General features: G+C 44.4%; 1 protein-coding gene across 1 annotated transcript in view; it reads right to left on the bottom strand.

Moving 5' to 3' along the window:
• Positions 1–26811, bottom strand: part of LOC115474417 (reversion-inducing cysteine-rich protein with Kazal motifs-like) — a 109932-nt gene that overhangs the window by 34791 nt on the left and 48330 nt on the right. The window contains exon 4 of the mRNA XM_030209907.1: positions 6240–6276. Coding sequence (XP_030065767.1) covers positions 6240–6276 — 37 coding nt within the window. The remainder of the gene's footprint in view (positions 1–6239; positions 6277–26811) is intronic.

Below are 26811 nucleotides of genomic sequence, written 5' to 3'. Positions count from 1 at the left end.
CTTAATGCAGATGAGCAAATCGTGTAGAAACCCTACTGTAATGAGATGCACTAACCCTTTCCGATTGCCTTAACGCTGGAAAACGCTGGAAAATCTAACGAGAGGTCTGTACCTCTCGTTGGGGCTGCACGGGATTGGAAAAATTATTAAAATGTAAAAAAAAAAAAAATCGGGGAGCAGAAACGGCCAAGTGCTCGTCAGGAGCGTCCTTTATGGACGTTCTTCACTATATAAAAAAAAAAATCAAACAGTCTCCGATGCTGTTTTGATAAATGTTCAATAAAGACTTCATATAACTTAAAAAAGTGGAAAAAAAGTGCTCGCCTTTTTTTTTTTTTTTAAACAAAATTATTAGTGGGATTTGAACTCGCCTGCTCTAACCACTCGGCCACAACTATACTTGCTTGGATGTCCCTCCTTTACTTCCAGGTCTCTCAGCTGAGTAAAGCACGGCCAAAATGGACGTTTTTTTTTTTAAGTGAAGCTTTATTTTAAAAAAATCAAACAGGCTCCAATGTTGCAGGCTCTTTTTTGGACATCATTCAACCCCGGAATAATAAAAACGTCTTTTTTGGCAGTGCTTCACTCAGCTGAGACCTGGAAGTCCCTGAGCCAATCACAACGTGTTCAGCCGAGCTAAACGCGCTGTGATTGGCTCAGAGAATATGGGCAAAAAGGACGTTTTTATTATTCCGGGGTTGAATGATGTCCAAAAAAGAGCCTGCAGCATCTGAGCCCGATTTTTTTAAATAAAGCTTCGCTTTAAAAAAAAAAACGTCCATTTTGTGCATCCTCTCCCCCCCCCCCCCCCCCCCCCCCCCCCCCCCGCAATAATAAAAACGTCCTTTTTGCCCGTGCTTCACTCAGCTGAGAGACCTGGAAGTAAGGGAGGGACATCCAAGCAAGTACAATTGTGGCCGAGTGGTTAGAGCACTGGTCTTGTAATCCAGAGGTGTAATCCCCGTTTTTATTTATTTGAACATTTGTTATTCTGCCATTCATGAACCTTTTCAAGACTAACAACTTCCAAACTGCACTTGCTTGCTATGAGTGAAATTCAGTCAACACATTAGCAGAAGCCCTGGCTCCGATGCTGCAGGCATTATTGAGTAATAGTGATTGGCTCAGAGACCCGGAAGTCTCTGAGTCAATCACAACGCGTTTAGCTCAGCTAAACACGCTGTGATTGGTTCAGAGACTTCCAGGTCTCTCAACTGAGAGCCTGCAGCATCAGAGCCAGGGTTACCTCACAGGAGGGGGGAAAAGCGTTTAGCTCAGCTCGGCTCAATGCTTTCTTCGCTGTGCTTGGGTGGAAGATGGCGCTGGGCGGATGGAAATCCTAATGACAGTCTCCAGAATTGCTTCTATTTGTACCATGGTAGGTGCAGTGGATGCCTGCAGCATCGGAGCCTGTGATTTTTTTTTATAATACACTACACAGTGAAGAACATCCATAAAGGACACTCCTGACGAGCACTTGGCACTTGAGGCGTATTTGGTATGAGCAGAGCAGCCAGCATAACGCTTTGCTGCTCTGCGCATGCTTGACCAGCTGATTCTCCGACTGTTTTACGAGGGAATAGAGAATGCAAGTGAGCTACAACGAGTAGCTCATTTGCATTCCCTTTCCTTGATGCATAGCCGTTCCCTACCGATTCGCTATGGAATTCGGTACGGAACGGCTCTAACGACAACTTTAGTGCATCCCCCCCTGAGTTTTAACTTAGGGTTAAGCATCTATTCTCATAGCAAATGTACACACTTATTAACCCTAGAAAGATCAATCTCTATAGCAGATCTTGATGGAGTAAGTACAGAAATATCATCTGCATACCTATAACAAAAACAAAAATTGCTTTCCAACACATACCCCAACGAGCACAGAAAAACATTGTGGGACTTGATATACTGCCTTTCTGTGGTTTTTGCAACTATAGTCAAAGCAGTTTACATATTATATACAGGTACTTTATTTGTACCTGGGGCAACGGAGGATTAAGTGACTTGCCCAGAGTCACAAGCAGCTGCAGTGGGAATTTAACCCAGGTCCCAAGTCCGCTATACTAACTACTACTCCTATTCTGCTCAGTGGTGTAGCTACGGGGGGTCACGGGGGCCTGCCCCCCCCCCCCCCAAATGGATCCAAGGCCCCTGGTTTAGCTGGTGGGCATCCTCAACACCTGCCAGCTGAAGCATTTCTACAGTGCTGTTCTCCTTACATTGCTTGGCATGCTTCCCTCTCGTAACGTGCATGTTCGGTTTTAGTGAAACTGAGCATGCAAGACACTTTGCGCATGCTCAGTTTCATTTGTTTCATGTATTATGCAATAATAAATAAATAAAAAGACTTAAAATCCTAGTAAATAGAAGATATACTGGGAAGGTTGCCTACAACATAGGTTTTGGCACCCGAATGGATATAGCATTGCATTGGAATGAGAACCGGCTCCCGGAGAGGGAGAATGTATTTCAACAAATGATATAATTTACAGAATTAATCAAATAAATACATTTTAAAATCAAAGATAAACGCTTTCCAAAATATCTAATTAAATTGAAAGCAAAAAATTCCACCTATAAAACTGACCTTTTTAGTATGATTACGTAGCAAAAATACATCTAACAGTCCTCACAGGATTATATTTAGGTACTGTATGTGCATGTATATGTACCAATGTTTGATTTAACTGGTAGTTTTCTACTTTATCCAAACGGGCACTGAAACACTTTTGTATAAAGTGCCAGAAAATGCTAATGCATCATAGGGCAGCTAATCTCGGTGTGCAGCCACTGGTGTCTTAAGCAACATCTGTCTACCACCCACATATACGCTGAGCAAACTCAGTAGAAAGTGTCAAAACACACTGTGATAATACCTCAATGTGTGACAAACATAAATTTCATAATTAAAGCTCAATAGTGCAAATACAATAATGAAACCATCAACACTTAGCTTAGATGCAATTTAATATATGCAACACTATTCAGGCGAAGGCCCAACAAGGCTCCCTGTTTTAAATTCTGCTTCAGGGACTAAGATCTATTGCTCAACCACCACTTTGCTCCAAACTTCTAAGGAGATACAAGCATCAAAATCCATGGGGAGGATTTTTTTGTTTTCAATGTCATTATTTATAACCCCAAATTCTGATCACCATGTGAAGAATTCATGTAAAAAAGAAACAAGGTTTGCTGGAGATAAATAAAAATGGCCAGTAAGGAAAGGAGGGGGTAGAGGGCTAAAGAGGTCTACACAAAGAAAGTTTTTGAATACTGATTGAAGCAATGGCTTATATATGATATTTTCTCAATAAACAATAACTTTTTTTTTTTAAAGGAGAACACTAAACTGAGGCACTAAACAAACCACTGCATTTGGGAAGAGCCACACGTGCTCAGAGTTGTTCTGTGCCAGTGATATGCGATGTTTTTATCACTTGTGTGCTTGACTCAATCCCACTTGTCGACACGAAGAGTTGTATTCTTAATTCTAGGTATTGTAACCAAGTGATCAGTCTAGAGAAGTGGTTAGGGCAGCTTGTTCCCTTCTCAAGATAACCTGTGAAACACAGTCACAGGACACAGAGATCTGCCGAAAAGATCTGTACTGGGACGGGTGCTATTTAACATAGTCATAAATGATTTGGAAATTGGAGCAACAAGTGAAGTGATTAAATTTGCAGATGACACAAAACTATTCAAAGTTGTTGAAACACATGCAGACTGTGAAAAACTGAAGGGAAGACCTTAGGAAACTAGAAGGCTAGGCATTCAAATCGCAGATGAAATTTAATGTGGACAAATACTAAGTGATGCACATTGGGAAGAACAAATCATAGTTACCTGATGCTAGGTTCCACCTTAGGAGTAAGTACCCAAGAAAAAGATCTGGGAGTCATTGTAGACAACACACTGAAATTTTCTGCCCAGTGCAAGGCGGCAGCTAAAAAAGCAAACAGGATGCTAGGAATTATTCGGATAGGGATGATAAATAAGATCAAGAATATTATAATGTCTCTGTATCACTCCATGGTGCAACCTCACCTTGAGCATGGTGTTCAATTCTGGTAGCCGTGTCTCAAAAAAGATATAGTGGAATTAGAAATGGTTCAAAGAAGAGTGACCAAAATGATAAAGGGGATGGTACTTCTCTCATATGAGAAAAAGGCTAAAGAGGTTGGGGCTCTTCAGCTTGGAAAACAGATGGCTGAGGGGAGATATGACTGAAGTCTACAAAATTCTGAGTGGTGTAGAACAGGTAAAAGTGAATCAATTTTTCACTCTTTCAAAAAGTACAAAGACCAGGGGACACAATGAAATTACACGGAAATCATTTTAAAACATAGGAGGAAATGTGTTTTTTTCACTCAAATAGTTAAGCTGTGGAACTCATTGCCAGAGGAAGTGGTAACAGTGGTTAGCATATCTGGGTTTAAAAAAGGTTTCGACAAGTGAGGAAAAGTCAATAGTTATTGAGATAGATATGGAAAAAGCCACTGCTTGCCCTGGAATTAGTAATATGGAATGTTGCTACTATTTGGGTTTCTGCCAGGTACTTATGACCAGGATTGGCCACTGTTGGAAGCAGGATACTGGGCCAGTTGATCTGACCCAGTATGGCTATTCTTATGTTCTTAATTAAGGAAAGCTTAGTTACCCAAAGAAGCAGCAGCCAGATCCCAGGGGAAAGAGACAGAGGAAGGGGGGTTATGGGTATCTGTAGAGAAACTCTGGGAAGGGGACAGTCCTAGTCAGAAGGGGAGGAGCAGAATAGTGCAAACCCCACTCCCCAACCTTAGAATCCTTGTAGGAACAGAGGTCAGACACCAAGAATAGGAAGAAAGAAAAGCCCATACATAGGGGCTCAGGGAAGGACATGTGCCATTTAGCAAAGGAAAGGCACATTAAAACACCTACCTGTGATGAGAGGTAGCAGTATTCCTGGCTAAGATGGAAAAGAGAAACAGTCAAGTGTCTCAGGGAGAGGGGCAGCTGGAGAGATCAGTACAGAGCCAGGACATCTCGATCTCTCTGAGAAGTCCTTCTCCCATGAGTCCTTGGAATCATGGGAGATTATGGGGCTCATTTTCAAAGCACTAATATTTACAAAGTTTCATAGTAAACATAGTTTCTATATTAATGACAAAATGTTTGCAAGAATGTAAAAGGTTTCCTTATGAATGCTTTGGGATTACAAAGGACAACTTGAGGAAAGTTGTTTATGATTTTTACTGCAGGCCAACAAGGACTTGGGGAAAGATGTTGCAGCCAGGACCTTCAGAGCAGCAGAAAAGTTCTGTTCATTTGAACTGGAACAGTGCTGTGGCAGGATTTTGGTACAAACTGAACTGAAGAAAAGGGTTCAAAGCTCTCAGGAACAGTGTCTGAACAGGACAGAACTGGCAGTGGCCTTACTGTTTGGAACCCTACTAACTGAGGGGTCATTTTACTACAGTGCGCTAATAACGAATTAGTGTGCATTAAGTGCCATGCACCCCATAGGTATACAACGGGCTGCATGGCATTTAGCGCGTGCTAAATCCGTTAGTGTACCTTAGTAAAAGGACCCCCGAGTTTTCTAGGAATAGTGTTAATTAAAAGGGAAACACTGTGTTTATTCTCAAACTTGTATTTTTTGCTTCGGAGTAGATATTTTGAACTTTCAAGAGTATTTCAGGAAGGTAATCCTAAGAGGTTGTTTGCACTATATAAGAACCCCTAGGGCAGGGGTGGCAGGCCACTGAATTTTATACACAAAAACATCATTAACCAGAGTTTTGGCAATTTTAAATACTTTATTTCACAAATATTTTCAGAATAGCCACTCTAGGAATTTGCTTCCATTGTTTTTAGCTAGATTTTTACTTATGTATTTATCACAGGTCTATCGAGGTCTGTACACTTCTGGTTCTGACATTAAATAATGTTGCAGCCTGCCAAGGATAGTACTGACATTCACGTGGCCCTCTGTATAGAAGCTGCCCACCCCTGTCCTAGGGCATGTCTCAGGAAAACTCCATCCAGTTCATCTTTCATCGGACCTGCTCAGCCAGATCCCAATGTTGTGCAACCAGCAGTGGGCAACAACATACAAATGTTTCACTTAAAAAAAAATAACTAGCACACTATTCTGTGCTTTCTTGATGGAGTTTAGTCCGGGAAGGAACTTGCCTATTCTTCCACTCATGTTGAAAAAAAATAAAATAAATATATGGCAAACATGTGTAACCACTACTCACCTGGCAGCGAGGAATTCACACAGCTCCACACTTCAACCTGAAAAATGAAAACAGCATTCCATGAAAGTGTGGCTTGATTAGCTTCTTTACTGTATCTTTAGTGATCTCTGACTCTATTATCTTGACTACTTTAGGCTGGTTGACTGAAAGTTAAGCACCAATGTTTATGCCTCCTATCTGGAAATGTTTTTTAATCAGACAACCCAGGACCCAGCATATAGAGAAATTAAATCTTACCTGATAATTTTCTTTCCATTAGTCCATCCCACTATTCTAGAACCTGTGGGAATAGTTGCGTCCATCAACCACCAGATGGAGATTGAAAACTGAGCCGAGACATATCTCTTAGCATCCAGTCCAGCTCTTCAGTATTTACATAGACAAGTAGTAAGTAAAAACTCAGAATAAACACAACAACCTTAAACAACTTGCTAACCTAACAATAACCATTCAAGCAAATGTGTGGACCGCTCATCTCTGGACAACTTGTAGGGAACAAGATATATGCAAGAAGCACCATGTAAGGTTACAGTCATTATTTGACCCATTACTTCGCACCAACTAAACATCTCAGAAACCTTTGGTGGGCCTCTGGAACACTGGAATACTGGAAAGGACTGATGAAAAAAAAAATGTATTTTTCCTTCTATTACATAGCTTCCCACTATTCCAGAACATATGGAATGTTTAAAAGCAATCCCTAGAATGGATGGGATCCTGGCGTCGTTTGCTCTGAGGACTGAAGTCCCAAAACCGGCTTCTGAGCACGCCACAAAGTCCATCCTGTAATGCTCAGCAAAAGAAAGGTAAGGTTAAAGCATTTGATATACCGCCTTTCTGTGTTCCAACCAAAGTGGTTTACATGTTATATACAGGTACTTTCTCTGTCCCTAGTGGACTTACAATCTAAAATATGCAGCATCAAGGACCTAGTGACGAGAGATGCCAACAAGCAGAGTTCTCCGTCCAACTCATGAGGAAGGCCACCTCCACCAGACTGTGGTCCCACCTTGCTTGTTGATATAAGCCACCGCCATCACATTGTCAGAGAAAGCTCAGACCAGGATCAGCGCCAGAAAGGAGTGAACTCGCATAAGCCATTCTGCACTGCCTTCAGCTCCAAGCAATTTATCGACCACCAAGGCTCCTGTCTCATCCAGGTGCCCTGTGTCAGATGGAACTAATAAAGAGTTCCCCAACTCGACTTTTTGGAGTCCATTGTCACTGGAAAGGGAACTCGGATGATCAAATCCCTGGCTGTGTCGAACAGAATGCCCAGATACTCCAGTGTCTGTAATAGAGTTATTTATTTTATTTATTTAGATTTTGCTCACACCTTTTTCAGTAGCAGCTCAAGGTGAGTTACATTCAGGTACTTTGGATGTTTCTCTGTCCCAGGAGGGCTCACAAACTAAGTTTGTACCTGAGGCAATGGAGGGTTAAGTGACTTGCCCAAGATCACAAGGAGCAGCAGTGAGATTTGAACCGGCCACCTCTATGATTGCAAGACCGGTGCTCTAACCACTTGGCCACTCCTCCACTCCTGTTAGTCTGCTCTTCTCAAAATTGATCACCCAACCCAATGACGGCAGAAAACAGATAAATCTGTCTGATGCCACACCACTGTCCAAACAGGATGACACACAAATGAGCCAGTCATCGACACAAGTACATAAGTACATAAGTAGTGCCATACTGGGAAAGACCAAAGGTCCATCTAGCCCAGCATCCTGTCACCGACAGTGGCCAATCCAGGTCAAGGGCACCTGGCACGCTCCCCAAACGTAAAAACATTCCAGACAAGTTATACCTAAAAATGCGGAATTTTTCCAAGTCCATTTAATAGCGGTCTATGGACTTGTCCTTTAGGAATCTATCTAACCCCTTTTTAAACTCCGTCAAGCTAACCGCCCGTACCACGTTCTCCGGCAACGAATTCCAGAGTCTAATTACACGTTGGGTGAAGAAAAATTTTCTCCGATTCGTTTTAAATTTACCACACTGTAGCTTCAACTCATGCCCTCTAGTCCTAGTATTTTTGGATAGCGTGAACAGTCGCTTCACATCCACCCGATCCATTCCACTCATTATTTTATACACTTCTATCATATCTCCCCTCAGCCGTCTCTTCTCCAAGCTGAAAAGCCCTAGCCTTCTCAGCCTCTCTTCATAGGAAAGTCGTCCCATCCCCACTATCATTTTCGTTGCCCTTCGCTGTACCTTTTCCAATTCTACTATATCTTTTTTGAGATACGGAGACCAGTACTGAACACAATACTCCAGGTGCGGTCGCACCATGGAGCGATACAACGGCATTATAACATCCGCACACCTGGACTCCATACCCTTCCTAATAACACCCAACATTCTATTCGCTTTCCTAGCCGCAGCAGCACACTGAGCAGAAGGTTTCAGCGTATCATCGACGACGACACCCAGATCCCTTTCTTGATCCGTAACTCCTAACGCGGAACCTTGCAAGACGTAGCTATAATTCGGGTTCCTCTTACCCACATGCATCACTTTGCACTTGTCAACATTGAACTTCATCTGCCACTTGCACGCCCATTCTCCCAGTCTCGCAAGGTTCTCCTGTAATTGTTCACATTCCTCCTGCGACTTGACGACCCTGAATAATTTTGTGTCATCGGCGAATTTAATTACCTCACTAGTTATTCCCATCTCTAGGTCATTTATAAATACATTAAAAAGCAACGGACCCAGCACAGACCCCTGCGGGACCCCACTAACTACCCTCCTCCACTGAGAATACTGGCCACGCAATCCTACTCTCTGCTTCCTATCTTTCAACCAGTTCTTAATCCATAATAATACCCTACCTCCGATTCCATGACTCTGCAATTTCTTCAGGAGTCTTTCGTGCGGCACTTTGTCAAACGCCTTCTGAAAATCCAGATATACAATATCAACCGGCTCCCCATTGTCCACATGTTTGCTTACCCCCTCAAAAAAATGCATTAGATTGGTGAGGCAAGACTTCCCTTCACTAAATCCGTGCTGACTTTGTCTCATCAGTCCATGTTTTTGTATATGCTCTGCAATTTTATTCTTAATAATAGCCTCCACCATCTTGCCCGGCACCGACGTCAGACTCACCGGTCTATAATTTCCCGGATCTCCTCTGGAACCCTTCTTAAAAATCGGAGTAACATTGGCTACCCTCCAGTCTTCCGGTACTACACTCGATTTTAGGGACAGATTGCATATTTCTAACAGTAGCTCCGCAAGTTCATTTTTTAGTTCTATTAATACTCTGGGATGAATACCATCAGGTCCCGGTGATTTACTACTCTTCAGCTTGCTGAACTGACCCATTACATCCTCCAAGGTTACAGAGAATTTGTTTAGTTTCTCCGACTCCCCCGCTTCAAATATTCTTTCCGGCACCGGTGTCCCCCCCCAAATCCTCCTCGGTGAAGACCGAAGCAAAGAATTCATTTAATTTCTCCGCTACGGCTTTGTCCTCCTTGATCGCCCCTTTAACACCATTTTCGTCCAGCGGCCCAACCGACTCTTTGGCCGGTTTCCTGCTTTTAATGTATCTAAAAAAATTTTTACTATGTATTTTTGCTTCCAACGCTAATTTCTTCTCAAAGTCCTTTTTTGCCCTCCTTATCTCCGCTTTGCATTTGGCTTGGCAAAGGAAAGGTCACCACCACTACCACAGTTTTGGCAAACATTCTAGGTCTTGTGGTAAGACCAAATGGCAAAGCCTTGAACTGGAAGCGAAAGCCGCAAAAACGTAGAAACCTCTGATGCAGCGGCTATATGGGTATATGCAAGTAAGCATCCTTGAGAGCGAGAGTGATGAGAAATGTTCCCACTTGAACCAAGGCTATGACTGCCCTTAGTGTATTTCCATGCAAAAGCAGAAGCAGCGGTTTAGACCTTTGAGATCTAAGACTGGAAGAAAAGTGCCCTCCTTCTTTGGGGCAATGAAGTAGAGTATCTGCCTTGTCCCTATTCGGCCTGGAGAACTGGAACAAAAGCCCAGAGCGCCTTCAACAAGGAGACTGCAAAAAGAGCGGAGTGACCAAGCAAAAAAAACTCCTACTTGTAAACTGTATGAATATCCAGAACCCACCGGTTTGATGTGATTTTGGCTCACTCCTTCCGAAACTCCTTAAGACGTTCTCCCACCGGAGAAAAAGAATGGACCAGCCTCATATCATTGCGAAGCTCGGGAGGCATTGGGCGCTCTAGCTGACCGAGAAGAGGACTACCTGTTGGCATAAAAGGAAGATTAGCATGCCTGAAAGCATGACATGACCATACTGACGATGACTAGGTCTGTACCCTTTGCTGTCTAGAAATCGTTGTCATTTATTTATCTTGCTATATCGTTTCAAATTGTAGTTACAAACAACTACATAGTAACATAAATCATAATAGAAAACAATCATCAAAGAACTCCATCGAATAGATAGGAAAGCAAACTAAAATCGAGATCAAGAGCCCCAGAAGACGGGCAACCAGAGGCTTTCGGCTTATCCTCCAGCAACTGCTGTGGCTTAGTTTTCCCCAGTTCTTTCACCAGGTTACTGAGATCTTCTTCAAATAGCCACTTTCCCCAAAAGGGCAGTTTAACTAGGCGTGCCCCCTTGCTTGTTGGTGTAGTATATCACAACCTGATTGTCTGTTTGAATTAAGATAATTTGGTTGGACAGCCAATCTCTGAAAACCTTTAGATCATTCCAGATCGTTCGAAGCTCCAGGAGGTTGATCTCAAGACCTGTTTCCTGGGTGGACCAGGCTCTCTGAGTGTGAAGCCCATCTACATGAGCCCCCCCACCCCAGGAGAGATGCATCTGTTGTCAGCACTTTCTGCAGCTGAGGGATTTGGAATGGACATCCCATAGTCAGATTGGATCAAATTGTCCACCACTGTATGGAATTTCAAAAGTCAGTGAAGAGCTAGATGACATCCTCTAGATCCCCCATGACCTGATGCCACTGAGAAGCTAGGGTCCATTGAGCAGATCTCATATGCAAACGTGCCATGGGAGTAACGTGAACTGTGGAGGCCATGTGCCCCAGAAGTCTCAACATCTGCCAAGCTGTGAGCTGCTGAGATACCCAAACCTTAGACACCAGGGACAGAAGGTTGTCCGCCCGTGCCTTGAAGAGATAGGCCCGGACTGTCCTTTTGTCCAGCAGTGCTCCAATGAACTCCAATTTTTGAACAGGGGGAGATGGGACTTGGGGTAATTTATTACAAACCCTAGTAGTTCCAACACCTGAACAGTTCTCCACATGGACTCCCGAGCACCGTCCTCAGAGGTGCTCTTCACAAGCAAATCATCAAGATAAGGGAACGCATGCACCCCCAGTCTGTGTAGCGACGCTGCAACTACTGCAAGGCATTTGTGAACACTCTGGGAGCTAACGCTAGGCCAAATGGCAGTACGCGGTACTGGAAGTGCTGCGTTCCCAGCCAAAATCGAAGATACTTCCTGTAAGCTAGAAGTATAGAGATGTGTGTGTAAGCATCCTTTAAGTCCTGAGAGCATAGTCAATCATTTTCCTGAATCATAGGAAGAAGGGTACCCAGGGAAACCATCCTGAACTTTTCTCAGGCGAGGAATTTGTTCAGGGCCCTTAGGACTAGGATGGCACGTATCCCTCCTATTTTCTTTTGCACAAGGAAGTACCTGGAATAGAATCCCAGCCCTTCTTCCCCTGGTGAAATGGGTTTGACCACGTGGGCCTTTAGAAGGGCAGAGAGTTCCTCTTAATGTACCTGCCTGTGCTAGAACTGTATGAATGAGCTCCCGGTGGGCAATTTGGAGGTTTGGATTCCAGACTGAGGGTGTATCCTAACCGGACTACTTGAAGAACCCACTGGTCGGAGGTTACAAGAGGTTACCTTTGGTGAAAAAAACATTAACCTCCCTCCAAACGCCAAGTCGCCTGGCACAGACACTTTTACTGTGGCTATGCTTTCATGGAGCCAGTCAAAAGCCCATCCCTTGCTTTTGCTGGGGAGCAGTGTGGGCCTTGGACGCACGCTGTTGACGGGAACGAGCACACTGGGGCTCAGACTGAATAGGCTGGTGAGACATGGGAGTGTACCTACGCCTAGAATAGAAATAGGGAGCACTCCATGACCCACCAAAATACCTCCTACATGAGGAGGTGGTAGCAGAAGGCGCCCAGCGGGAGAGAGAAGTTATAGAACCAGTATGTTTCTTGATCTGGTCAACCAGATCTTCCACCTTCTCTCCGAAAAGATTATCCCCCCGGCAAGGAACATCCGCTATCCTCTACTGGACCGAATGGTCTAGGTCAGAAACATGCAGCCATGAGACTCTACGCATCACTATACCTTGAGCAGAGATTCTGGATGCTACATCAAAGTCCCTACTAGCCAGAAATTTACAACACGCCTTCTGCTGTCTGGCCAACTGGTGAAAAGGTTCGGTCTACTCTGGAGGTACAGCATCAACCAAACTACACAGCTGCCGCACTGAGTTCTGCAAGTGGATGCTCGTGAAGAGCTGGTAGGATTGTATACAGGCAGCGAGCATAGCGGCCTGATACATCTTCCTCCCAAAAGAGGCCAAGGTTCTACCTTCTCTGCCTGGGGGCACTGAAGCATAGTCTCTAGAACTCTTGGCTCTTTTGAGGGCGGAGTCCACTACCATGGAGTTATGGGGTAACTGAGATCTCATCAACCAAGGCTCACTGTGGATCCGATACTGGGAATCTGTCTTCTTAGGGATCACAGGACCAGACAGAAGGGATGCCCAGTTTCGCCTAAGGACTTATGCGAAACTGGGCATCCCTTCTGTCTGATCCTGTGACCCCTAAGATGACAGATTCCCAGTAGGACTTCTCTGAGTACCGTATTCAAAGGAGCTGTCACTGCCTCTTTAGGTGGAGAGGTGTAGTCCAGGAAATTGAGCATCTCAGCCCTGGGCTCATCCTCCACATCTATGGGGAATGGAATGGTCTGAGCCATTTCCCGCACAAAAGAGGAGTAGGAGAAGCTCTCTTGGGGAGACAATCTCCTTTCAGGCGGAGGGGAAGGTTCAGAGGGAATCCCAAATGACTCATCTGAGAAGTACCTGGGATCTTCCTCTGACTCGCACTAGCGTTCCTCCTTGGTGTCTGAAAGCACTTCCCTCAGTGACCTCTGAAACCGAACCCACCTCGACACTAAAGACCTACAGTCTCGATGGCGATGCCGAGGAAATGCATTTGTTTTTATTTCTCCTATGTTGTGGTACCTAACTAGTTTGACTTCTTGGGGTTCCCAGTTTAACTTTTGTTTTCGTATTTCTATTTCTAATTTGTGATCCCTTGTTCTGTATTTTGCATGTGACTGAGGTGTTGCATTCTGTATGCATATAGTTTCTGAGTAGAACTCAGTAACAGACCCACTTGTTTTGTTTTACCAGTAGTAAATGTATTGGTGTTCTAGGGCCCAGTGTAATATTTGTAATGCTGCCTGTCCTTAAGTAAAGTTCTTGTTGAATCATTGAAATTAGTGATACTGCTCTACAGTAGATCTGCTACATGTATTTTGAGTAAGGATTTTTTTTTTCAGGTTCTGTGTTATTTCACAATGTGCCTGATAGTGGAGTGATTTTTGTTGCTATTACTGAGATGACACGAGAATCATTTTTTTTTTTTTTTGAATGGTGAACTCCATGGAGAAAATGTGCTAGTTATGAGCTGCTCCTGTTGGTGGGAGATAGGGTTTTTGTGGATGCAGAGTAGTTTACATTTAATGAATAAGACCTGACATACTGTATCAGACCAAAAGGTCCATGAGGATCATGTATACGTGTTACAGATGCAAGCGCGGTCCATCAGGTGTGTTCTGACTGAAAAATGGTATAGAAACCACTAGTCAATAAGAAAATAGTATAAGGACATAAGCATTGCCATACTGGGACAGACCGAAGGTCCATCAAGCCCAGTATCCTGTTTCCAACAGTGGCCAATCCAGGTCACAAGTACCTGGCAAGATCCCAGAACAGCAAAACAGATTTTTTTTGCTGCTTATCCTACAATATGCAGTGGACATTCATAACTACAGCTTAATAATGGACTATGGACTTTTCTTTAGGAAATTATCCAAAACCTTTTTTAAACCCTGCTAAGCTAACTGCTTTTAACACATTCTTTGGCAACGAATTCCAGAGTTGAATTACTTGTTGAGTTCAGAAACATTTTCTCTGATTCATTTTAAATTTACTACTTAGTAGCTTCTTTGTGTGCCCCCTAGCCTTAATATTTTTGGAAAGTGCAAACAAGCGATTCACATCTACCTGTTCCACTCCACTCAGTATTTTATATACCTTTATCAAATCTCCCCTCAGCTGTATCTTCTCCAAGCTAAAGAGCCCTAGCCACTTTAGCCTTTCAACAGAGAAGTTGTCCCATCCCCTTTATCATTTTTGTCGCCCTCCTCTGTAACATTTCTAATTCCACTATGTCTTTTTTGAGATGCGGTGACCAGAACTGCACACAGCATTCGAAGTGCGGTCGCACCGTGGAGCGATATAAAGACATTATAATATTCTCAGTTTTGCTTTCCATTCCTTTCCTAATAATTCCAAATATTCTATTTGCTTTCTTAGCCACCGTTGCACATTGAGCAGAGGGTTTCAACGTATCAACGATGACACCTAAATCCTTTTCCTGGGAGGTGACTCCTAACGTGGAACCTTGCATTATGTAACTATGGTTTGGGTTCCTCTTTCCCACATGCATCACTTTGCACTTGCTCTCATTAAATGTCATCTGCCATTTGGCTGCCCAGTCTCCCAGTCTTGTGAGGTCCTCTTGCAATTTAACAACTTTACGCATAAGCAAATTTAATTACCTCACTAGTTATTCCCATCTCTAGATCATTTATAAATATGTTAAAAAGCAGTGGTCCCAGAACAGACCCCTGGGGAACCCCGCTATCTACCCTTCTCCATTGAGAGTACTAACCATTTAACTCTATTCTTTGTTTTCTATCTTTTAACCAGCTTTTAATCCACAATAGGACATTGCCTCCTAGCCCATGACTTTTTAATTTCTTCTGAAGTCTTTCATGAGGTTCTTTGTCAAATGACTTTAGAAAATCCAGATACACAATATCGACCGGCTCACCTTTATCCAAATGCTTATTCACCTCTTCAAAGAAAAGTAGTAGATTGATGAGGCAAGATTTCTCTTGACTAAATTAATGTTGGCTTTTGGGCTCATTTTCGAAAGAGAAGGGCACCCATCTTTCAACACAAATCGGGAGATGGGCGTCCTTCTCTCAGGGTCACCCAAATCGGCATAATCGAAAGCCGATTTTGGGCGCCCTCAACTGCTTTCCGTCGCGGGGAAGACCAAAGTTCCTGGGATCGTGTCGGACGCATAGCAAAGGCGGGACTGGGGCGTGCTTAAGACATGGGCGTCCTCGGCCGATAATGGAAAAAAGGGTGTCCCTGACGAACACTTGAACGACTTTACTTAGTCCTTTCATTTTTTTTTTTTACAACCAAGCCACAAAAATGTGCCCTAAATGACCAGATGACCACCGGAGGGAATCGGGGATGACCTCCCCCTACTCCCCCAGTGGTCACTAACCCCCTCCCACCCTAAAAAAAAATATTAAAATATTTTTCCAGCCTCTATGCCAGCCTCAAATATCATACCCAGCTCCATGACAACAGTATGCAGGTCCCTGGAGCAGTTTTAGTGGGTACTGCAGTGCTCTTCAGGCAGGCGGACTCAGGCCCATCCCCCCCCCCCCCCCCCACCAGTTAAACTTGTGGTAGTAAATGTGAGCCCTCCAAAACCCACTGTACCCACATCTAGATGCCCCCCTTCATCCCTAAGGGCTATGGTAGTGGTGTACAGTGGGTTTGTAGTGGGTTTTGGGGGGCTCAGCACACAAGGTAAGGGAGCTATGCACCTGGGAGCTTTTTCTGAAGTCCACTGCAGTGCCCCCTAGGGTGCCCGGTTGGTGTCCTGGCATGTCAGGGGGGACCAGTGCTCTACGAATGCTGGCTCCTCCCATGACCAAAGGGCTTGGATTTGGTCGTTTCTGAGATGGGCGTCCTCAAGTTCCATTATCGCCGAAAATCGGGGACGACCATTTCTAGGAACGGCCATCTCTAAGGTCGACCTAAATGTGGAGATTTGGGCATCCCTGACCATATTAGCGAAACGAAAGATGGCCGCCCATCTTGTTTCAATAATACGGGTTTCCCCGCCCCTTCGTAGGGACATCCTGCGAGGACGCCCTCAGGAAAACGTGGGTGCCCCGTTCGATTATGCCCCTCCATGTCTCATTAATCCATTATTATACACATATTCTGTAATTCTACTTTTTATAACAGTCTCTACCATTTTGCCCGGCACTGACATCAGGCTCACTGGTCTATAATATCCTGGATCACCTCTGGAGCCATTTTTAAAAATCGGTGTTACATTGGCCACCCTCCAATCATCCGGTACTCCACAACCCAAATATTTAGGTTCACCGATTCCGATGCCCCCCTCCTGTAATGTGCTCTTGACTAGCCAATTATCCAAATAGGGAAACACAAACTCTCAGCCTGTGAAGAAATGCCGCTACTATCGCTAGACAACTTGTGAATACCTTGGAAGACAAACCCACAGACAAATGGCATGATGCTGTACTGGTAGTGGTGTTTTCATAGGCAAAATCTGAGATACTTCCTGTGACTGGTAATGTAGGTGTAGGCGGTCTTTTTGGTCCAGAGAACATAGTCAGCCACTTGTCTAAATCATGTGGAGAAGGGTGCCCAGGGAAATCATTCTGAACTTTTCTTTGACCAGGAATTTGTTCAGGGCCCTTAGGTCTAGGATAGGATAAAATCTCCCTGTTTTGGGCACAAGAAAGTACCTGGAGTAGAATCCCTTCCCTTCTTCCCCTGGTGGCATGAGCTTGATCGCATTGGTCTGGAAAAGAGCAGAGATTTCCTCTACAAGTACCTGCTTGTGCTGAGAGCTGAGTGATGATGCTTTTGGTGGGCAATTTGGTGGTTTCTTCTCCCAACGGAGGGAGTAACAGAGATGGACTATCTGCAAAACCCACCAGTCAGAGGTTACAAGGAGCTACCTGTGATGATAAAAATTCAGCCTCCCCCCGATTGGAAGGTCATCCGGGGCAGTTACTTGGAGCATGGCTATGCACTCCTGGAGCCAGTGAAAAGCTCGTCCCTGGCTTTCACTGGGGGGCCCGACTGGGACTTCTGACAACAGGGTTCACAAGGCAGAGGAAGAGGGCAGAATGGCTGCGGGAACATATGCCTTTGAGAGTAGTAGGGTCGTCACCTAGGCCCACTGGAAAACTTCCAGGAGGTGGAGGATGAAGTACAGAGTTTGGATGGTTTCTGTGTGTTTCTTTATGAAGTCAGCAACCTCTTCCACTTTTATCATCAAACAAGTTGTCACCCTGGGACAGACTGTCTGGTAACCTCTCCTGAACCACCCAGTTCCAGGTATAATACACAGCCATGAGAGTCTGCACATCCCCAGACCCGTGACTGAGAGTCTGGACGCCATATCAAGAGAGTCATAAGCCCCTCGGTGCAGGTATTTGACAATCCAGTAGTTTACTGGCCAACTAGCGAAGCTCAGCACCCTGCTCCTGTGGGGAAACAATCTGCTAGACAGAGTACTATGGACCAGGGACTGCAAGCACCGGCTTATGTAGAACTGGTATGACTGGATGTGGGCAATGAGCATGGAGGCCTGAAAGGTTTTCCTCCCCAGCAAGTCTAGTGTCCAAGCTTCCCTACCTGGTGGCACCGAGGCATGAGTCCTGGAGCTCCTAGCTCATTTAAGGGTAGATTCAACAACCAGAGAATGGTGTGGCAATCGAGCTTTCTCAAATCTGGGAGCCTTCTGAATACGATCTTTGGTGCCGCCTTATTGAGAGGGGAGATTCCCAGCTCTTTGTCAGTGCATCTTGAGGACAGGAGGAGACTCATAGACCATCACAGTTAACATCTCTGCCCTGGGTTCTTCCTCGATCTCTACTGGCAGAGGCCATCTCCATCAGAAAACCAATGGGAGACCCTTAGGTGGAGACTTTCATCTCTCTTTAGGAAGGAAGGGATCAAAGGAATGCCATATGACTTTTCCACTGAGAAGTAATGTGGGTCTTCCTCTCAGTCCCATGAGCAGTTCCATTTAGACTTGCCACCATAATCAAAGCAGGCTAAGTCTGTGTCTGCCTCAGCTCAGTGGAACCATGTCCATGCCCCAAACAGTGCCAAGGTACAGCTCTACTCTTCGACTCTGGAGAAGCTTCCTCCCCCGACACCGAGAGTGGCACCGTATGCGTCAATGTCAACACCAGTCGAGGTGCTGGTGCCGAAGATGTCTGCACAGACATGGAAGGAGACTCAGGGAGAAGCTGGGGCTGATCCACAACTGGCACAAGTGCCCGCCCTCAATGCCTGAGAAGACTGCTGACGCAGCATGTGCATCAGCTACTTCCTTAGCATAGCTCAGAACCACTCATCAAAGGTAGGCTTCGGCAAAGGCGAGAGCGCTGGGACAGGAGGTAGCCTGAGAAGGTGTCTGTCAAACTGGTAGCAGGGGTTCACTCATCGGTACCTCTTCCAAAAAAGGGGTGAGCTCCCCTCTGTGCCAGCGCTTCTCAGGTAACAGGGATGCTGATGCCCAGTGCTCCTGGCACCATGCATCAAAGGGGACTGATTTATTTATTTATAGCATTTATACCCCACAATATTCCCACCCATGGGCAGGCTCAATGTGGCTTACAGCAGTCTATAAAAACATACAACAATTCAGCAAACAAGCAATCAATGTCGTAAGAGAAAAGGGAAATAGCAAGGAGGGAAAAGGGGAAAGAGTAGCAGTGATCAGTATGTCGCTACGACAGTTGTAAGTCAGAAGGAAGAGATGCCAGGTGGGTTTGGAGCATATGCTCTACCAAAAAGGAAGGTTTTGAGGCGCTTCTTGAAGGTCGGGTGATCAGGAGTAAGTTTGACCAACTGAGGCAGCCCATTCCACAATTGAGTGCTAAGATAGGAGAAGATGGATGCATAGGTGGTCTTATACTTGAGGCCACAAAAAACTGGGTAATGGAAATTTAAGTACGAACGAGCTGATTTGTGAGAGTTCCTAGGCGGCAGGTTAATTAGGGTGTCCATATAAGCAGGGGCTTCACCGTAGATGATTTTGTGCACCAGAGTGCAAATTTTAAAAGCGATTCGGTCCTTCACAGGAAGCCAGTGCAGCTTCTCACGCAGTGGCCTTGAACTATCGAATCTCAATTTTGCAAAGATGAGCCTAGCCGCTGAGTTCTGGGCAGTTTGTAGTTTTTTAGGAGCACATCTGTGCACCCCCCCCCCCCCCCCATAAATACCATTGCAGTAATAAAGGCGGCTTATGACTAGTGATTGAACTAATTTGCGGAATACCTCTCCAGGGAAATAAGGTCATATACGTTTTAGCTCCCGAAGAGAAAAGAACATTTGCCTGGTTGTAGAGTTCGCTTGTTGCTCCAGGGTTAAGTTTCTATCAACAATGACACCTAATATTTTTAGGGACTCCGAGACTGGCAAGACTAGCTCAGGAGTGATTAATGTTGGGGGCATGAATTTGTTATAGGGAGAGGAGAGAAGAAGACAATGAGTTTTCTCAGTACTGAGTTTGAACTTAAATGAGTTGGCCCAATCAAGCATGGTGTGTAATCCTAGTCGTTGGTAATTTCGCTTAGGTCTTTTTTAAAAGGGATAAAGATAGTGATGTCATCTGCATAAATAAACGGGTTGAGACCAAGTTTGGAAAGGGCTGTGGCCAAAGGAATCAACATCATGTTGAAGAGAGTTGGCGAAAGTGGGGAACCCTGCGGCACACCACAGTCTGCTTTCCAAAGAGGTGATAAACTAGAGCTGGAATTAATTTGGTAGGTTCTTGATGTTAGAAAGCCTTTCAAACAGGCTAATACATTTCCACTGGCTCCAAAATAATCAATGAGCCTCAGTAGGATGTTATGGTTCACCATATCAAAGGCACTAGACATGTCGAACTGTAAAAGCAAAATACTCTTTCCAACAGCTATTTCCCTCTTAAAGTTGGTCAGGAGAGTGACGAGCACGGACTCAGTACTATGGAGTGGACTGAATCCTGACTGTGAGTGATGCAAAATATTGAACTTCTCCAAATACTCATTGAGTTGTTTATTCACCATGCTCTCCATTAGTTTCACAAAAAGTGGAATAGATGCAATCGGCCAATAATTGAACAGGTCATTGCTGTTTTTCTTGGCATCTTTGGGTACTGGGGTAAGTAAGTTGTTTCCATAGCTTACTGGGAACTTGCCATTACCAAGCATGAAGTTGAAATGTAGCGTCAAGTCAGTTAGAAAGCAGGTAGGGGCACATTGGAGCAAGTAGTTAGGGCAAACATCCAGCTTGCAATATTTCCTGGAAAATCTGCGGTGAGAAGCGTGAAAACGAATGGTCAGCTGGATGCTCACCGGACCCCGGATCCAGGCAACTAATAAAATCATTAATGCTGGAATTGTTCCTTGGAAGAGTACTCTGTAATTTTATGAGTTTTTCTTGGAAGCCTTTGAAAGAATCGAGGTTGATGCTTCTAGTGCTGATGTCAATGCGCCATTCTTTGAGGAACCAAAATTTTCTCCTGTTGGGCCTACCATGCCCTCTCTGTGTGCTCAGTTGCATTTTTAAACACAGAGAACAATAATTAGGTTCATGGTTAAGCCCAAGGCACCCCATACACCAAAACCATGAGTCCATCACCAAAATCACCCAATTGCATTGGGTGCACCTCTTGAAGCCACTGGGGGTTTTCTGAGATATCAAAAAAAGAAGTGCTACCAAATTAAACTCCTCAATTTTGAACAGAAAAAGGGGCAGAGCTCAAACTGAGGTCAGGCTCTAGCTAAAAGTCGCAAAAACTAAAAGAATCTTAAAGTGCCAGAAAAACTGCTAAAATAAAAAGAAATACAAGGTAGAAGGAATTATAAAGAAAAATACCATAAAAATAAGAAGGTAAAAAGAACTGCACAGAAGGCACGGCGAAAGACAACAAAAATATGCACCATGAGAACAGTGACATGTCCAAGCTCTGTGGAAAAACAAAGGACAAGCTCGCGTGTCAGGCAGGAAGTCCCAGTCGGGCGCCCTAGTCAAAGCCAGGGACAAGCTTTTGACTGGCTCCAGGAGTGCATAGCCACGCTCCAAGTAACTGTCCCAGATGGCCTTCCAATCGGAGGGAGGCTGAATATTTATCATCACAGGGAATGCTACTAGAAAATTCTTGAACTCGCTAGTCAGTGTCGGGTGACATCACCCACATGTGAGAATACGACAGCCTCTTTGTCCTCGGAGAATAAGAGCACTGAGCTCCTTTTTATGATAGTACTTTCGGATCATCCCCTTTCTCAGGAGGGAGCTCTTCCTCCTATAACAGCTCCTCTGAACAGACCGATGGAGGGAGAAGCAGAAACAGCCTCATCTGCCTACTCTTAGAGGTCTAAATGAGATCTCTTAAAAGTCAGAGGGACGAGAAACTGAAGCACCTTGCAGCAACTCTGACTGTCCCTGCCTCAGTAAATAGGCCTGGTGTCAGGGCAATATAAACCGAAGATCCTTAGGCAGCTGAATGCTCTGTCAGGCCCTGAGGCTGTAAAATGGCAGCTGTGCTCCACACATGATAAGACAGAAGCTATTCCTCACTGCCAGAGTCTCAACAAAATACAGCCCGTTCCCATGCTCTCCTATATCAAACTGCACACTGGCACCATCGGCGAGCCCGAAGTCCCCAGAATATTTATCTTATTTGGATGCTGCGCAAAATCCAAAGATGTGCTCCCGCCAACTGTTTCCTCTGTGTCACACAGGATTCCTGGCTTGCACACACTGCAATGCCCTGATACCAATTGGCAGGTCCCAGAGCTGGAACTGTTTATGTGCCTCCGTGGGAGTTGCCATTCACCCTGTCAAACAGCACATGTCTCAAGCGGTGAGCCAGGATCCCTCCCCTGCATCAAGTGGTTCCGAGTCAAACTTTAGTCAGACTTACTACTGCCGGCTGTTTCCCTCAAGCTCTCAGTCTCCACAAGTTTTACCACAGATGAGAAAGGCTCACGACATACTCTGTCCCATGCTCTTCCAGCAAACCGCTTTCCTACTTTTTTTTTTTTTTAAGGGTGGTTGTGCTGTAAAAGCAGAGTTCCACAGGAAACATGGGAGAGGTGAAGGGAGAGAAGAAGTAAATTCAAGGGGCACAAAGAGACAGGGATCTGAAGACCTCCAGATATCACTCTGCAGACTCAAGCCACCCACAAAGCTCAACTGGGAACCAATTGACCAACTGGACAAAGAGCAAAGAACTCAGAACCAGAGGCTGAGAAGTGTGTCTATCCACCTGTGGAGACAGAAAATACTGAGGAGCTAGACTTGATGCCAAGAGAAATGTCTCAGCTCAGCTTTCAGTTCTCTATCTCTACCTGCTCTTTGATGGATACAACTATCTCACATGTTCTGGAATAGTGGGAAGCAGTACAAAGTGTGAAAGTGCTTTCGCCTGGATGGACATGAGGTTTTGGGAAGAATACTGGCAGCACAATTGATTAATTAAGATGGAACTCTGACACCTTCTTAGTAAGGAACTTGGAATGCATGCAAATGACTACTTTGTTGTGATGAGATCTAGTATAAGATGGATCAGTATAAGATGGACTGCAACCAAGAATAGAATCTTCCCGGTCAAAAACTTCAGGTTACAGGTATCAAGTGGCTCAAATGGAGATTCAAAAGCTGGGTGAGAACAATGTTGAGATCCCATGACACTGTGGGAGGTTTGATTTTAATGGACTGAATAGCAGCAAACCTCTCATGAAGCAGACAACTAGATGCTGTACAGAGATGGGCTTACCCTTCCACGAACCGATAAAAGCACCATACAGCAAGGAGAACCCTATCCGTTGGTCTTGAGGCCAGACTTCGACAAGTGCAGAAGGTACTCAAGCAGTTTTTGTGTAGGATAGGAAAAGGGATCTAAGGCCTTTCCCCCACACCATACAGCAAACCTCTTCCATTTAAAATTGTATGACCTCTTAGAGGAATCTTTTCTGGAAGCAAGCAGAACATGGGAGACACTTTCATGAGTTTATGTATATACCACTATATCCAAAGGTCTATGTGGTTTACAATGACACATACATAGTACTAAAATAACAAGGCATTAATTAGTGTCCAATGTTCCCGTAATAAACCATATGGGAACAGGTTGATGGGAACACTGGACACTAAAGGGTTAAATTTTTTTTAAAAACAGCATTAAAAATCAATGCATCAACTATTTAAAAGAGCCCATACGCCAAGCCCCCTCCCTGCCCATCTTCAAATCCTTGCTCAAGCCCACCTCTTCAATGTCGCCTTCGGCACCTAACCATTATACTTCTATTCAGGAAATCTAGACTGCCCCAATTTGATTGACTGCACTTTTTGTCCTTTAGATTGTAAGCTCCTTTGAGCAGGGACTGTCCTCTGTGTTAAATTGTACAGAACTGCGTAACACTGGTAGCGCTTTAGAAATGTTAAGTAGTAGTAACTATTTATCAAATGCTTGCAAAAACAAATACAACTTATGACTCTTGTGAAAAGATAAGTTAGGAATTGTTTTTAACTCTTCAGGGAGTGAATATCATAAAATGGACCCAGTTTCTGAAAACATTCTTTCAAAATGATGGAATATCAAGTAATCCTTTATTAAAGGATCTCAATTGGTGGGAAGGTCTACATATTTTCAATGCAGAAATGATGTTTTGAGGAGCATCATTATTCAATGCCTTATATATAGAAACATAACAGCAGATAAAGGCCATATGACCCATCCAGTCTGCCCATCCTCTGTAATCCCTAATTCTTCCTGTTCCTAAGCAATCCCACATGCTTATCCCATGCCTTTTTAAATTCTGGAACAGTCCTAGACTCCACCACCTCCACCGGGAGGCCATTCCACACCTCCACCATCCTTTCTGTGAAATAGTACTTCCTTGGGTTACTCCTAAGCTTCTTCCCTCTTAACTTTGTCATATGCCCCCTCATTCCAGAGCTCTCCTTCATTTGAAAAAGGCTCTCTTCCTGTACATATATGCCCTTGAGATACTTAAACGTTTCTATCATGTCTCCTCTCTCTCTTCCAGCATATACATGTTGAGGTGCATAAGCCTGTCCCTATAATTTTTGCATTCAAGACTGCTTAATAATTTTGTAGCAGCCCTCTGGACCGACTCGATCCTGTTTATATCTTTCCATAAGTGCGGTCTCCAGAACTGCACGCAGTACTCCAAATGGGGCCTCACTAGAGAGAGACTTATACAACGGCACTATCACCTCCTTTTTTCTGCTGGTCATGCCTCTCTTTATGCACCCAAGCATCCTTCTGGCTTTGATCGTCGCTTTTTCTACCTGTTTGGAAGCTTTAAGGTCATCAGACACAATCACCCCCAAGTCCCGCTCTTCCTTCGTACACTGAAGCACTTCACCCCCTATACTGTACTGTTCCCTCGGATTTTTGCGACCCAAGTGCATGACCCTGCATTTTTTGGGATTAAACCTTAGTTGCCAAATATCGGCCCATTCCTCATGTCATTCACACCCTCCAGGGTGTCCACCCTGTTGCAGAGTTCAGTATCATCTGCAAAGAGACAAACCTTACCAGACAGCCCTTCCGCAATATCGCTCACAAAGACGTTAAAAAGAGCCGGCCCTAGGACCGATCCCTGCGGTACTCCACTAACGACATCTTTTTCTTCAGAGCAAGCTCCATTTACCACCACCCTCTGTCTCCTACCATTCAACCAATTTTTAACTCAATCAGTTACTCTAGGTCCCATACCGAGGGCACTCAATTTATTTATCAGTCGCGTGTGCAAAACCGTGTCAAAGACTTTGCTGAAATCTAAGTATACCACATCAAGCGCCCCTCCCACATCCAACTGTTTGGTCACCCAGTCGAAGAAGACAGTCAGATTCATCTGACATGACCTGCCACTAGTGAAGCCAAGCTGCCTCAGGTCCCGCATTCCATTTAGTTCAAGAAATCTCACAATCCTCCTCTTTAGAAGTGTTTCTATTAGCTTACTCACCACCGAGGTCAGACTGACAGGTCTGTAATTCCCAACCTCCTCCTCACTTCCACTCTTGTGCAAAGGAACCACATCCGCTCTTCTCCAGTCCACCGGGACCACTCCAATTTCTAAGGAAGCACTGAAGAGGTCTGTCAGCGGAGCCGACAGAACTTCTCCAAGTTCCTTAAGCACCCTCGGGTGTATCCCATCAGGCCCTATCGCTCTGTCTACTTTTAGTTTGGCAAGCTCCTCACAAACACAGTCCTCTGTAAACGGGTCTTAGTCTACCATACATTCATTCCCTTTAGACTTGTTTTCTGCAGCCCTACCCCCGGTCTTTCATTCGTGAACACAGAGCTAAAATAATTGTTAAGCAGTTCAGCTTTATCCTTATCTTCCACATATTTCTCTGCCTCAGCTTTGAGCCTCATAATGCTATTATGGCACTTCCTCTTGTCACTTACATATCTGAAAAAGGTCTTATTCCCCCAATTTTACCGTATAAGCTATCTTTTCCTCCATTTGCCGCTTCGCTTTCCTGATAGCTTTTCCAGCTTCTCTTCGCTTATTTAGGTATTCTCTCCTGTCTTCATCTTTCTGAGTCAGAATGTGCAAAGGCTAGCCTCCTTACCCTTATCTTTTCAGCTACTACATTCGAGTACCAGAGAGGCCTTCTTTTCCTCTTACTTTTATGTAATTTTCTAACATAAAGGTTAGTTGCCTTTAATATAGCTCCTTTCAGTCTTGTCCATTGCTGTTCTTACATCCTTCAGCTGTTCCCATCCCGCTAACTGTTCCTTGAGAAATTCCCCCATCTCGGCAAAGTTAGTTCAAAACTAATATGCAAAATGATGGGTAACCAATATAATCCTTTTAAAGCTGGAGAAATGAGCAGTGTGCAGAATATCCGTTATCACTCTTGCCCTAGCATTTTGTACTATCTGAAGAGCACACAGAAGATATTGCAATAAGCCCAAATACAAAGCATTACAATAGTCAAAGTAAGGCATCACCAAACTTTGGACAAAAGTTCAAAAATTTACAGCATTTACCAAACTTGTTAACCAAATGAGTATCCTCAGTTTGAAGAACAGTGTTTTAATCATTTTTTTTTTAGTTGCAATTTCATAGTCAAAGATGTATCTAATTGCATTCCAAGATCCCTCATCTCATAGCACTGGACTTGCTATTCCATCAATCAAAATCAATTGGACACTACAATTACTTTTTTCTGATGATAAGCATGCAGTTAGAAATAGAGTCTCTTCAACATATCAACATCCAAGCCATGAGGGCTAGGAACTGCAGACTGGAATGCAGACGTGCCCTCTCGTTTTCGGTGATGTCGGAAAAAAGTCCACTTTCCACGGACCCCTGGAGGCTAACTCCAGAAGTACAGGGAACCAGATCTGCCTTGGCTAAGAGTATCATGGCTCCTCTGTCCTGCTTGAG

This window comes from Microcaecilia unicolor, chromosome 1 (assembly GCF_901765095.1).
Source record: "Microcaecilia unicolor chromosome 1, aMicUni1.1, whole genome shotgun sequence".
Taxonomy (NCBI): domain Eukaryota; kingdom Metazoa; phylum Chordata; class Amphibia; order Gymnophiona; family Siphonopidae; genus Microcaecilia; species Microcaecilia unicolor.
This window is presented reverse-complemented; position numbering and strand designations above follow the sequence as displayed.